At 44.6% G+C, this 12,388-nt stretch overlaps 1 protein-coding gene across 1 annotated transcript in view; it reads left to right on the plus strand.

Moving 5' to 3' along the window:
* LOC123763412 (uncharacterized) overlaps window positions 1-12,388 on the plus strand; it is a 605,113-nt gene that overhangs the window by 564,123 nt on the left and 28,602 nt on the right. Inside the window, exon 7 of the mRNA XM_069303202.1 lies at window positions 5,638-5,754. Within this exon, the coding sequence (XP_069159303.1) occupies window positions 5,638-5,754 (117 nt within the window). The remainder of the gene's footprint in view (window positions 1-5,637; window positions 5,755-12,388) is intronic.

Below are 12,388 nucleotides of genomic sequence, written 5' to 3' on the forward strand. Positions count from 1 at the left end.
TCGTTGACCAGGCGACCAACCGGGAGGCCTTTTCGAGGACCGGGCCGCTGGGCCGTCGATCCCCGGAAGCTACACAAGGTAGGTAGGCTGAGAATTGCTGCGTCATACACACTGGTTAACGAGACTACTAACCCAACCTGTCTTCCAAACACAAGACAGAAACGTCAAAGACGAAACACAAAGAACGTAGTATTTCGCTCGTATAAGCCGGTCGGCCGAGCGGACAGCACGCTGGACTTGTGATCCTGTGGTCCCGGGTTCAATCCCGGGCGCTGGCGAGAAACAATGGGCAAAGTTTCTTTCACTCTATGTCCCTGTTACCTAGCAGTAAAATAGGTACCTGGGTGTTAGTCAGCTGTCACGGGCTGCTTCCTGGGGGTGGAGGCCTGGTCGAGGACCGGGCCGCGGGGACACTAAAAAGCCCCGAAATCATCTCGAGATAACCTCAAGATAATGTCGCATTTCGCTCGTATGCGTTACCTAAGGCATTAGGTAACGCCACACTTCCATTGTCGTACTAGAAAATGGAAGCGGCTCGCGAAAGTGACGTACTTTCCCGTTTTCTGTTGTGGGTCCTCTGGTAGGTTAGAGGACACTGTAACTTGACCGTATTCTTGACGTTGGGAAACCTTAGGAGGGACGGGCTGACTAACCAGGAGGCCTGGTTAAGAGACTGGGCCACGGGTGATATCGATCCTCGGAACCACTACTAGGCAACAAGGTAACCCCTCCCTCTACCCCATCCTCTGTAGTATGGAAATTCTGCAATAACCAATTTCGCAGAACATGACACGCACATCCCCCAACCCCCACCCCGCGAGCATTCCATTACCTTCCTGGGGTTATTCAATCCTGTTCCTCGGCCTGTACCAACTACGGCCTGTACCCTCGGCCTGCACCAACTACGGCCTGTACCCTCGGCCTGTACCAACTACGGCCTGTACCCTCGGCCTGTACCAACTACGGCCTGTACCCTCGGCCTGTACCACAGGCTGTACTATACGGCCTAATAAATCCTAAAAAAGCATTGAGGACATGTAATAAACAATCCAATAAACAGCATGAAAGTGGAAGATCCGGACAACTTCTTTATGCGTGATATCCAAACCCCTGTAAATATAATTGATATCAACACGAGCTTGGCAGATTTTGAAAAAAATTAACAATATGCCCATGCACTCAGCCCCGGGGCCAGATTCGTGGAATTCAATATCTATAAAGAAATGCAAAGTGCCAGTAGCACAGGCACTCGGTATAGTGTGGAGGAAGAGCTTGGACACGGGGGAGATACCAAATGCTCTTAAAGCAGCAGACATAGCCCCTCTACACAAGCGAGGGAGCAAAGCATTGGCAAAGAATTATAGACCAGTTGCACTAACGTCCCTCATAATAAAAGTATTTGAGAGAGTGATCAGGAGTCAGGTCACCAGTTTCATGGAAACCAATGACCTCCACAACCCAGACCAACATGGATTTAGAGCGGTAGGATCATGCTTCTCACAGCTACTTGTCCAGTATGACAATAGTCACTGAAGCAATAGAAGGAAAACAGAATGCAGATGTGGTATTCACGGACTTTGCGAAGGTATTCGATAAATGTGACCATGGAGTGATGGAACACAAAATGAGGTCAGAGGGAATAACTGGAAAAGTAGGATGGTGGATACTCAGAGTGCAGAAACCTCCTCAGTACGGGTAAATGTACCAAGAGCTGTAAATTCTTTCACCCAGAAATTTGCAAGAACTCTTGAAACAGGAAAGAATGCTTCAATACGTAATGTCCAGCTTTTCATACAAGAGGTACCAGGCGAATAAAACTGACAGGCCGCCAGTGTGAAAACAGCCACAACTCCATCGACCAGGAGGATTTTTTAGCAAGAGAAAGAGGAGAAGAATGGCTAAAAATATTCAGGGACTACCACCATCTCGCTCAAATGCTAGAGAGGGCGCAAACACAGTGGCCTCCTTACCAGAGCCTCAGATATTAACACCCAGTAAGGCATCCAGCACTTCCACTAACACGATAACATCATTTATATTTGCCAACATCCAGGGTATAAAAACACGCAAATCCAACAAAGTTAACTTTATAGATGGTCTCCTTCATGAGGCAAATGCAGTGTTTGCAGCCTTAACGTAAATCCACACAAAGTAGTACCATGATGGTGAAACATGGATTTCGGAGTACAATCTTTTCAGATGTGACAGGAAACACAGGCTACAGGGTGGGGTCAGCCTCTACATCACAGACACATTCATCTGTACTGAGCTGCTAAACACCACAAATGATATGGTGGAAGTGCTGATAATCAAAATAGATTGTAAATGTAGTTATTGTCCTTGTATATAAGTCACCGGAGGCAAACCCTCAGCAGTTTAAAAACCAACTAATGAAAATAGAACACTGCTTGGAAAACCTCACAAATCCAGCCCCGAACATCATCCTGCTTGGGGCACCTACGGCACCTGAAATGGAAGGACCTGGCTAATACAGTAATATCAGAAAAAATACCAGGAAGTAGCCTATATGAACAGGCTCATGCAAATGACCTATTAGGGATGTGCGGCAGGTTTGCCTTAAACCAGCAAATAGTAGAACCAATCAAAAAAGAAAACACGTTGGACCTCATTTTCCCTAATAATGATGAATTGATCAGGAACATAATGATTACAAATACCTGTTACTCTGATCACAACTTAATTGAAGTTCAGACAAGCATAGGCAGTAGACCTGCACAACCAATCCCGAGCCCCAGGGGAGGAGAATTCAGCAAATTCAATTTTAAAAATAAACGGATTAACTGGGAGCAAATAAACCAAGACTTCACAGAAATAAGCCGGGAAGAACAGCTAGAAAATGCAAACCTGAACCAATGTCGGCAGGTCTAGAAATATTCTCAAACCGCATACCCCTAAGAAAAAAGAAGAGATGCAGATTGGAACGGGAACGTTGTTCCCTCTATAGGCGAAGAAAACGAATCGCGGAACAACTTGAGTCACACACTATCTCAAGAACGGCGAAGAAGGCTAGGTAGAGAAATAGGCACAATTGAACTATAGCTATAAGAATCATACTGAATACAAGAGACAAAGAAAGCAAAAAGCCATCAGTGAAATAGAGAGAAACCTGAAATATTTTTTCTCCTGTGAAAATCAAGAGAGATGAAACTTTCACAGATGACAACAAAGAAATGAGTGAAATTCTGAGGAATCAGTCTTACTGTTTTCAGCGAGCCATTAAACACATTAAAGATTGATAACCCAAATGAATTTTTCATGGATGTGATGCCAACATCAAACCATATATCAGATGTCACCCTATTCCCACTAGATTTTGAAGAAGCCATAAACAGGATGCCTATGCACTCTGCAAAAGGCCCTGATTCTTGGAACTCCATATTCATTAAGAACCGTAAAAAAAAACATTGTCACAGGCCCTTCACATTCTTTGGAGGCAAAGCCTAGATACTGGCGTACTAAAAACATACTGACATATTAACTAACATAAACTGACATACTAAAAACAGCAGAGATATCACCACTCTTAAAGGAGGAAATAAGGTAAAGGCAAAAATTTACAGACCGATAGCACTAACATCACACATCAAAATCTTTGAGTGCTAAGTAGTAAGGTCACAAAATACATGGAATCACAGCATCTCCATAACCCCGGACAACATGGTTTCAGAACAGGGCGCTCTTGCCTGTCACAGTTGCTGGACCACTATGACATGGCATTAGATGCCATGGAAGACAAACAAAACGCTGATATAATTTACACAAATTTCACAAAAGCCTTCGACAAATGTGACCATCTTGTTATTGCGCACAAAATGTGTTCAAAAAGTATTACCGGAAAAATAGGCAGATGGATCTACAATTTCCTGACTAATAGAACCCAATGTGTAATAGTCAACAAAATATAATCCGAACCATCAACCGTGAAGAGCTCAGTCCCCCAGGGTACTGTGCTTGCTCCAGTACTTTTTCTCATCCTCATATCGGACATAGACAAGGACACAATCTATATCATTCTTTGCAGATGACAATAGGATTTTTATGAAAGTAGACAACAGAGAGTACAGCAAACCTCCAATCAGATGTAAATAGTCTTTCAATGGTATTTAATGGAAAATAATATGGTATTTAATGAAGATAAGTTCAGCTCATGCGCTACGGAAAAAAAATGAAAATATAAAAACAGAAACCACGTACAAAACGCAGTCAAATCATAACATAGAACAAAAAGGCAATGTAAAGGATCTGGGTGTACTCGTGTCGGAAGACCTTACCTTTAAAGAACACAATAAAGTAGCTGCCACAACTGCAAGAAAATGACAGGTTGAATAACAAGAACTTTTCACACTAGAGATGCTAAACCGATGATGATACTTTTCAAAAATCACAAAAACACAAAAATCAGCATGAAAATTATCTTCTGAAGCCTAAAAAAACTACAAGCAGATGTTAATAAAGTTTTCGACTGGGCAGCAGAAAATAACATGTTTATCAGTGATAATTTCCAGGTACTCAGGTACGGTAAAAATGAGAACCTTAAATATGATAAAAGGTACAAAATACAATCAAATCTGCCCATAGTAGGAAAGCAACATGTAAATGATTTGGAAATAATGATGTTTGACGACCTAACGTTTAGGGAGCATAACCAAGCAAATATTGCGTCAGCCAGAAAAATTATAGGAGAACTTACGAGAACTTTCAAATCCAGGGATCCCATCACAATGGTTGTACTCAAGTCACTTGTGCTCTCCCGTCTTGAGTACTGCTCAGTACTCACTTCCCCCTTCAGAGCAGGAGAGATTGCTGAAATAGAGTACAGCGAATATATACGGCACACATAGACGCGATAATGCACCTAAATTATTGGGATCGTCTTAAAGCCCTCCAAATGTACTCATTAGAAAGGAGACGAGAGAGAGATAAAATAATATACACGTGGATAATACTGGAGGACCAGGTCCCAAATCTACACAGCAAAATAACAACATACTGGAGTGAACGATATGGAAGAAAATGCAGAATAGAACCAGTGAAGAGCAGAGGTGCCATAGGCACAATCAGAGAACACTGTATAAACATCAGAGGTCCGCGGTTGTTCAACGTCCTCCCAGCGAGCATAAGAAATATTGCCGGAACAACCGTGGACATCTTCAAGAGAAAACTAGATAGTTTTCTCCAAGGAGTGCCGGACCAACCGGGCTGTGGTGGGTATGTGGGCCTGCGGGCCGCTCCAAGCAACAGCCTGGTGGACCAAACTCTCACAAGTCAAGCCTGGCCTCGGGCCGGGCTTGGGAAGTAGAACAACTCCCAGAACCCCATCAACCAGGTATGTCCTGTACCATAACCTACATCTACTCCCTCATAACACATCCTGCATCCTTACCTCTCTTACATCCAGCGCCCTCTGCATCCTCTTTAATATTAATGATATTCACTGGACGTTCCACCCAGCTGACCAGCACCGAGGCTTCACGAAGACTTAAGACATTCTTGACCAGGCATGTATGCCCCCATCTGTCTCCCACTATCCCCCCACCATTTTCCAGATTCCCCAACCCTGCACCAGACCTATAATACGTCTTCGCTAACGCCTGTTTCTCTCCCCCTACCCCTCAGCCATCTCCAAGAACGACGACGAGAGCTTGTCCGTATCTGGCATGAAGATCAACGGGTTCTCGGACGAGTATCTTGACCGGATAGAACCCAACGGCAACATCCCCGACAAGGACTGCGGTAAGTGCCTGCTCCTTCCTCGCTCCCCCAGGTTCCCGATCCTTGGTGTGATGCTGGGGAGGAAAGGGGATGGGGAGGAATGTATAGTTCCCGATCAGGTGTCGGTTTTCCCATTTTAAGGTAATTGGGATCCAGGATACATCTGGCACAGTAGACTTGGCGGCCCGGGCCAGGTCGGGTCTATCGCCCGCCCTGTTATCACTGTTCAGTTCCCCAAACTCTCTCTGAATTTGTATTATTAAATGCTTAAATACACATTTCTGGAACTAGGTAGTGTGAAATATATATATATATATAAATCCATGTTAAATTTAATTATATTTGTCTTGAAGTTTGTTGAGGTTGGTACAAAATGTTCTATACAAGTGAGATGTTTTGTGGTAAAGTGTGTAGTAATGCTTGGTGTATCCTCCTCCTTCTAGGAAGCTTTGACCGTGAGTAGTCTGACACTTTACTCGTACTTCAGTCACTTTACTCATTTATATTTTAAATTTAGAAGCTTGATTTGTAGCTGATTTATATATTAATTTTATGTAGTTGATTATTGTAGTGACTAGTCTGCACTGCTTGTATTAGTGGAGAGTGAACGTTTAATTTTATACAACAATGCCTATTATATGTCCGTGTATCTTGAGGTTATCTTGATGATTTCAGGGCTTAGCGTCCCCGCGGCCCGGTCCTCGACCAGGCCTCCTTTTTTGTATGTGTATGTGTTGTGGTGGTGGGGGGAGGGCTCCCCACTGGGTGGCACCCCTGGCACTCAAATTTTTGGGGAGTGATTTGTATCATCCTGCACTTTTTTTTTTTTTTTTTTTTTTTTTTGAGATATATACAAGAGTTGTTACATTCTTGTACAGCCACTAGTACGCGTAGCGTTTCGGGCAAGTCCTTAATCCTATGGTCCCTGGAATACGATCCCCTGCCGCGAAGAATCGTTTTTTCATCCAAGTACACATTTTACTGTTGCGTTAAACAGAGGCTACAGTTAAGGAATTGCGCCCAGTAAATCCTCCCCGGCCAGGATACGAACCCATGACATAGCGCTCGCGGAACGCCAGGCGAGTGTCTTACCACTACACCACGGAGACTGCTATGGATGCACCACTTGGATGATGATGGTGCGGGTGCCTCGCTGCCTGTTGGGGTTGGAAGAGCCAGTGCCACCCCCTTGGTTCTTCAACCCCCCCCCCCCCAAACCATTATAAAGCCGAATTTACGGAGCTGCTCACGGTGGCTGTTGGAGAATCTGTGGTTTTGTTTAATAATGAGTTATGTTGTCGAACAGATGGAATGGGTATGAGTTCGCCCTTGATCCTTCCCCCCTCTGTTGCTTTTCTATTTCATTATGAGAAAAATTGGCTTGATTGACAAATAGATTTTAAGCCAATTGTTTACAATAGATGTTCAGATTTTTTTAAGGTATTTCACTTGTATAATTATTTAAAGGTTATCTTAACTCTACACATGGTAACATTAAATTTGCAGTTGAAACAGTGTGTGCAGGGAAGGGAAGGGGGGTATCAAGGGAAAGTGCCAAGTCATTACGACTATTATAGCACTGGAAAAGGGGTCAGGATTAGGATTTGGGATGGGACGGGGGAAAGGAATGGTGTCTAACCACTTGGACGGTCGGGGGATTGAACGCCGACCTGCATGAAGCCAGACCGTTGCTCTACCGTCCTACAGCCCTAGTGGTTGGGCAGGAGTGTGCCGGGATTTTTTTTTTTTTTAGAAAAGGTAACTACACAGATGTTGTTCTTTGTTTAAATTGGGTTATTTTTCATTTAAGTTTAATTTTTGAGGAATTTGTTCGTAACTGATTTATATATATATATATATATATATATATATATATATATATATATATATATATATATATATATATATATATATATATATATATATATATATATATATATGCAGATATAAATAATAATAATATACTACTTAACCTAGTGTGCAAGGCCTGCTTTGCCTAAGTGATTTTTGTTATTTTCATGCTTTTCTTTCCAAATTGGTTTATTCCACTTAATATTGTGGAATACTTAGGAACATGAATTAAGACTGTTATGTAATTAGAAGAAAAACAAAATGCATATGTTGTATACACAGACTTTGGAAAGGTATTCGTAAAGTGTGACCTTGGAGTGATATCTTGAGGTTATCTTGAGATGATTTCGGGGCTTAGCGTCCCCGCGGCCCGGTCCACGACCAGGCCTCCTTTTTGTTACACACCCCCAGGAAGCAGTCCGTAGCAGTTGTCTATCTCCCAGGTACCTATTTACCGATTTCAATATCCGCCTCCACCGGGGGATCGAACCCGGAACCTCAGGACTACGAATCCCGAGCGCTGTCCACTCAGCTGTCAAGCCCCCTTGTGATAGCCCATAAAATGAGACCAATAAGAATAAAATGTTAAGTGGGGCGTTGGATTTTCAACTTTGTCACACACAATGCAGTGTGTGACGGTCAATCAAGTAAGATAAAGTCCAAGCGCAGTGGAAAGCGCTGTACCCCAGGGTACAGTCCTTGCACCGCTGTTATTTCTCCATTCTTATGTTGGGTATAGACAACCCCCTCGTCCACTGATACGCGCGGGGAGGTCCTCGGGCCAGATTCACGAGGCAGTTACGCAAGCACTTACGAACGTGTACATCTTTCCTCAATCTTTGACGGCTTTGGTTACATTTATTAAACAGATTACAAGCATGAAAAGTTCCCAATAAACCGTTGTTATTGTTATAAACAGCCTCCTGGTGCTTCGGAGTTCATTAACTATTTAATAATTGTAAACAAAGCCGCCAAAGATTGAGAAAAGATGTACACGTCCGTAAGTGCTTGCGTAACTGCTTCCTGAATCCAGCCCCTCGTGGTTTCACTGTCCTCAACATGCCTGAGATTACTCGGATAATTTTAGGTAACTTTTATAAAGTCAAATGTGTTAGTTTACATCATATTAGCATTTTTATTCCTTAAGAGAAAAGCACCTGTATGGAAAATGGAAATAGTTGTTTAATTCGTAATAGTTTATTGTGTCTAGGGACAGGCAACCTAGCTATGTATATATACATGTTAGGCTTATTTCGATGTACCCCCCCCCCCTTTTCCAGGGGTGGAACTACTGACCCTTCCCAGGATGGAGCCTAACTAGAAGCTGACTATCTTCTGGGTAACTATTTACTGGTAGGAGAACAGAACATTAAATGATAGGAAACGTGCTTGACCATTTGTCCCGCCCGGAATTCGAACCCGGAATTCCCGATTGTAAGTCTAGAACTAACCTGCCTGATAACTGCTTGATGGGGTTCTGGAAATTCTTCTACTCCCCAAACCCGGCCCGAGGCTAGACTTGACTTGTGAGAGTTTGGTCCACCAGGCTGTTGCTTGGAGCGACCCGCAGGCCCACATATCCACCACAGCCCGGTTGGTCCGGCACTCCTTGGAGGAAACTATCTAGTTTCCTCTTGAAGATGTCCACGGTTGTTCCGGCAATATTTCTTAAGCTCACTGGGAGGATGTTGAACAACCGCGGACCTCTAATGTTTATACAGTGTTCTCTGATTGTGCCTATGGCACCTCTGCTCTTCACTGGTTCTATTCTTTATTTTGTATTGGGGATTTTTTTGTTGATACTGAAAGCACTATTGCATTTTGCACCGGGACCCGTTCCCTCCAAACTTCAAAGAGATAAAAGCCCAGCTTCACGGCGATTAAACACTTGGGCCTCATGAATACCGGTGTACCCGGCAGCTGCGCTTGTTAATCTAATCCACGCGGAACCTCGACGTGTCCGTCAAATTTTAATCTCGTAATCCAAAATTCGCGTGGCTGCATTTTTGGGGGTGGTGGTGGGGGGGGGGGGGGGAGGGATGTTTTTGATGTTAGCAAGTTGGTGGGACTTGTTTTATCTGAAGTTATTTATTGGTTGAAGGCACCTCATTCGTTCCCTGTGTGTGAGGTAGAGCTTCAGCTAGTGGGCCTCGCCTTCCCTGCTGTCGGTGGAAGTGTGTATAATAGGCGCTTCTATTGTCCTCCCTTTTAGTTCATTCACTTTACTCACTACGTTCATACCGGACATATTTTTGTATGTTGAGGGGCCTGTGTTATTCACCAGCCTCCATCCTGTCTACTGCCTGCCAGGATCATCATTCTATTGTCTCTCGTGTTAATCATTCTATTGCCGTGATGCTGTCTGTGGCAGGAGACGTGACGCTCCGTGATGCTACAACCCGTCCTCTTAAAAATGTCACTTTCTGTTTGAGTCGTCCGGCTTACTCGGCAAGGTTAGAAGAGGAAACTTTCCATTAACGTTTTTCATAACGTTTTGAAACTATGAAAATGTCCTGCCCACCTAACCTATCAGAGGACCCTTAATTTACTGTTGAAAAAAAAAATCCCAAATTTTTTTTCATTTTCAAATTACGTCAACTTTCGGTCATACGGGCAAACGGCCAAAAGCGACGTTCTTTTTAAGAGGACAGGTTGCAGCTAATATTCCAGAGAAGAAAGCTTTCTCCCCGAACTCTAGTCGGGATTTGCGTCCGTCCGTTTCATGGCAGTGGAGAGAGGTGGTTACCTCCTCATCCCTGGAGTGTTATAACCAACATTAACCCCATCATCTGACCTCAGTTACCCCGCCTGACCCTCTTTTGACACCCCTGAACCCACCTCACAACCCAAGAGTCGTGTTGACCTCACTTTCCTGGCAGGTCAAGGCCATTGGTGTGTCTCGTATCTTGGGACTAAATAAGCTGCTGTCCAGCTTTCTGGTACTTCTCCTATTTCCATTGACGTATTTCACACCAGAGTGTGTGACACGCACATTGCTTCTGCTTCCTCTTTTAGTGTTCATGATGAGATTCCGTCTGGACCAACATCCTGGGTCACATGCAGCTCCAACTAGTGCTTCCTTACCTAGTAAGGAAGTAACCTTACTCTAGTAACCTCAAATTCCTCAAGTGATGCCAGGTTTAACATGTAGTTCAAGCGCTGTTGCTTGCTCTGTTGTAAAGACCTGGAATATCTTGTCAAGTTCCTCGCACATCTCGTTATTATTCTCAGTGGGTCTATCGTCTCTATTTCTTAGTTAAATGCCTTTAGCTTCACTGTTGTTTTTTCTTCATCTGGATGACATTTTCCTACTGTCTCCTTGCTTCTCTTCTCGTTTTGAGGTCCCTCTGGTCCCTGGTATTCTGGTCTGTGAGTGAGAAATATATGTAGTAGAGAAAAAATAGATGGCGTCAGTACATTAGCCAATCGACAATTAGAAAGGCGGGATCCAAGAGCTGACATCTTGATCCTGAGGAACATATAACAATTACACACACACACACACACACACACACACACATATATATATACACACACATATACAGATGCAATAGGTAAATATATTGTGGACAGACGCACAGACAACTTCCTCGCAACTAGTAAATAGACAAAAAAGATAACTTCAGTTGCATTACAAACATGGCAGTGGATGTGACTGTGTAGTTGTTGTCTTGTGCTGAGTAGTTGTTGGTCACGTGTTGCAGGTGTGTGCGCGCGCGCGCTCTCTCCACGGCCCCCCCCCCTTTCCCCCCTCCCTCCTTCCCTCCCCCCCTTTCCCCCCTCCCTCCTTCCCTCCCCCCCTTTCCCCCCTCCCTCCTTCCCTCCCCCCCTTTCCCCCCTCCCTCCTTCCCTCCCCCCCTTTCCCCCCTCCCTCCTTCCCTCCCCTCTCTCCCCCCTCTCCTCCCCTCCCCCCTCTCCTCCCATCCCCCCCCTCTCCTCCCATCCCCCCCCTCTCCTCCCATCCCCCCCCTCTCCTCCCATCCCCCCCCTCTCCTCCCATCCCCCCCCTCTCCTCCCATCCCCCCCCTCTCCTCCCATCCCCCCCCTCTCCTCCCATCCCCCCCTCTCCTCCCATCCCCCCCTCTCCTCCCATCCCCCCTTCTCCTCCCATCCCCCCTTCTCCTCCCATCCCCCCTTCTCCTCCCATCCCCCCCTCTCCTCCCATCCCTTTCCCCCCGCTTCTCCCCTCCCCTCCCCACTCTCTCTCGTCTTCAGGTAAACATGGACGTAGCATGTTTGCAGCGGCATACAAATGAGGCGCATGGTTCCTCACCTGAGTCTCTCTCCCCCTCCCCCTTTTCCTTCCTTCCCTCTTGTCCTCCTCCTTTTGTCCTCTTCCTCTTCTCTTGTCCTCCTCCTCCTCCTCTTCTCTTGTCCTCCTCCTCCTCCTCCTCCTATTCTCTTGTCCTCCTCCTCCTCCTATTCTCTTGTCCTCCTCCTCTTGTCCTCCTCTCTTCTCTTGTCCTCAAGAGCTCTTTCACATTTCCAGCAGAGGCTGGAGAAGCTGGTCACAGACATGATCACGATATAGCAAATTGCGTAAAGTGTGATGTTATGCTTACGATATTTAAGCCACTAAGTAGAAGTCTTAACATTTGCACACGTGTTTTCTTAAATATACGTTACAACCGTCTTAAATATACGTTACAACCGTCTTAAATATACGTTACAACCGTCTTAAATATACGTTACAACCGTCTTGAATATACATTACAACCGTCTTGAATATACATTACAACCGTCTTAAATACACATTACAACCGTCTTAAATACACATTACAACCGTCTTAAATATACATTACAA

Source organism: Procambarus clarkii, chromosome 49 (genome assembly GCF_040958095.1).
Source record: "Procambarus clarkii isolate CNS0578487 chromosome 49, FALCON_Pclarkii_2.0, whole genome shotgun sequence".
In the NCBI taxonomy this organism is placed as follows: Eukaryota; Metazoa; Arthropoda; class Malacostraca; order Decapoda; family Cambaridae; genus Procambarus; species Procambarus clarkii.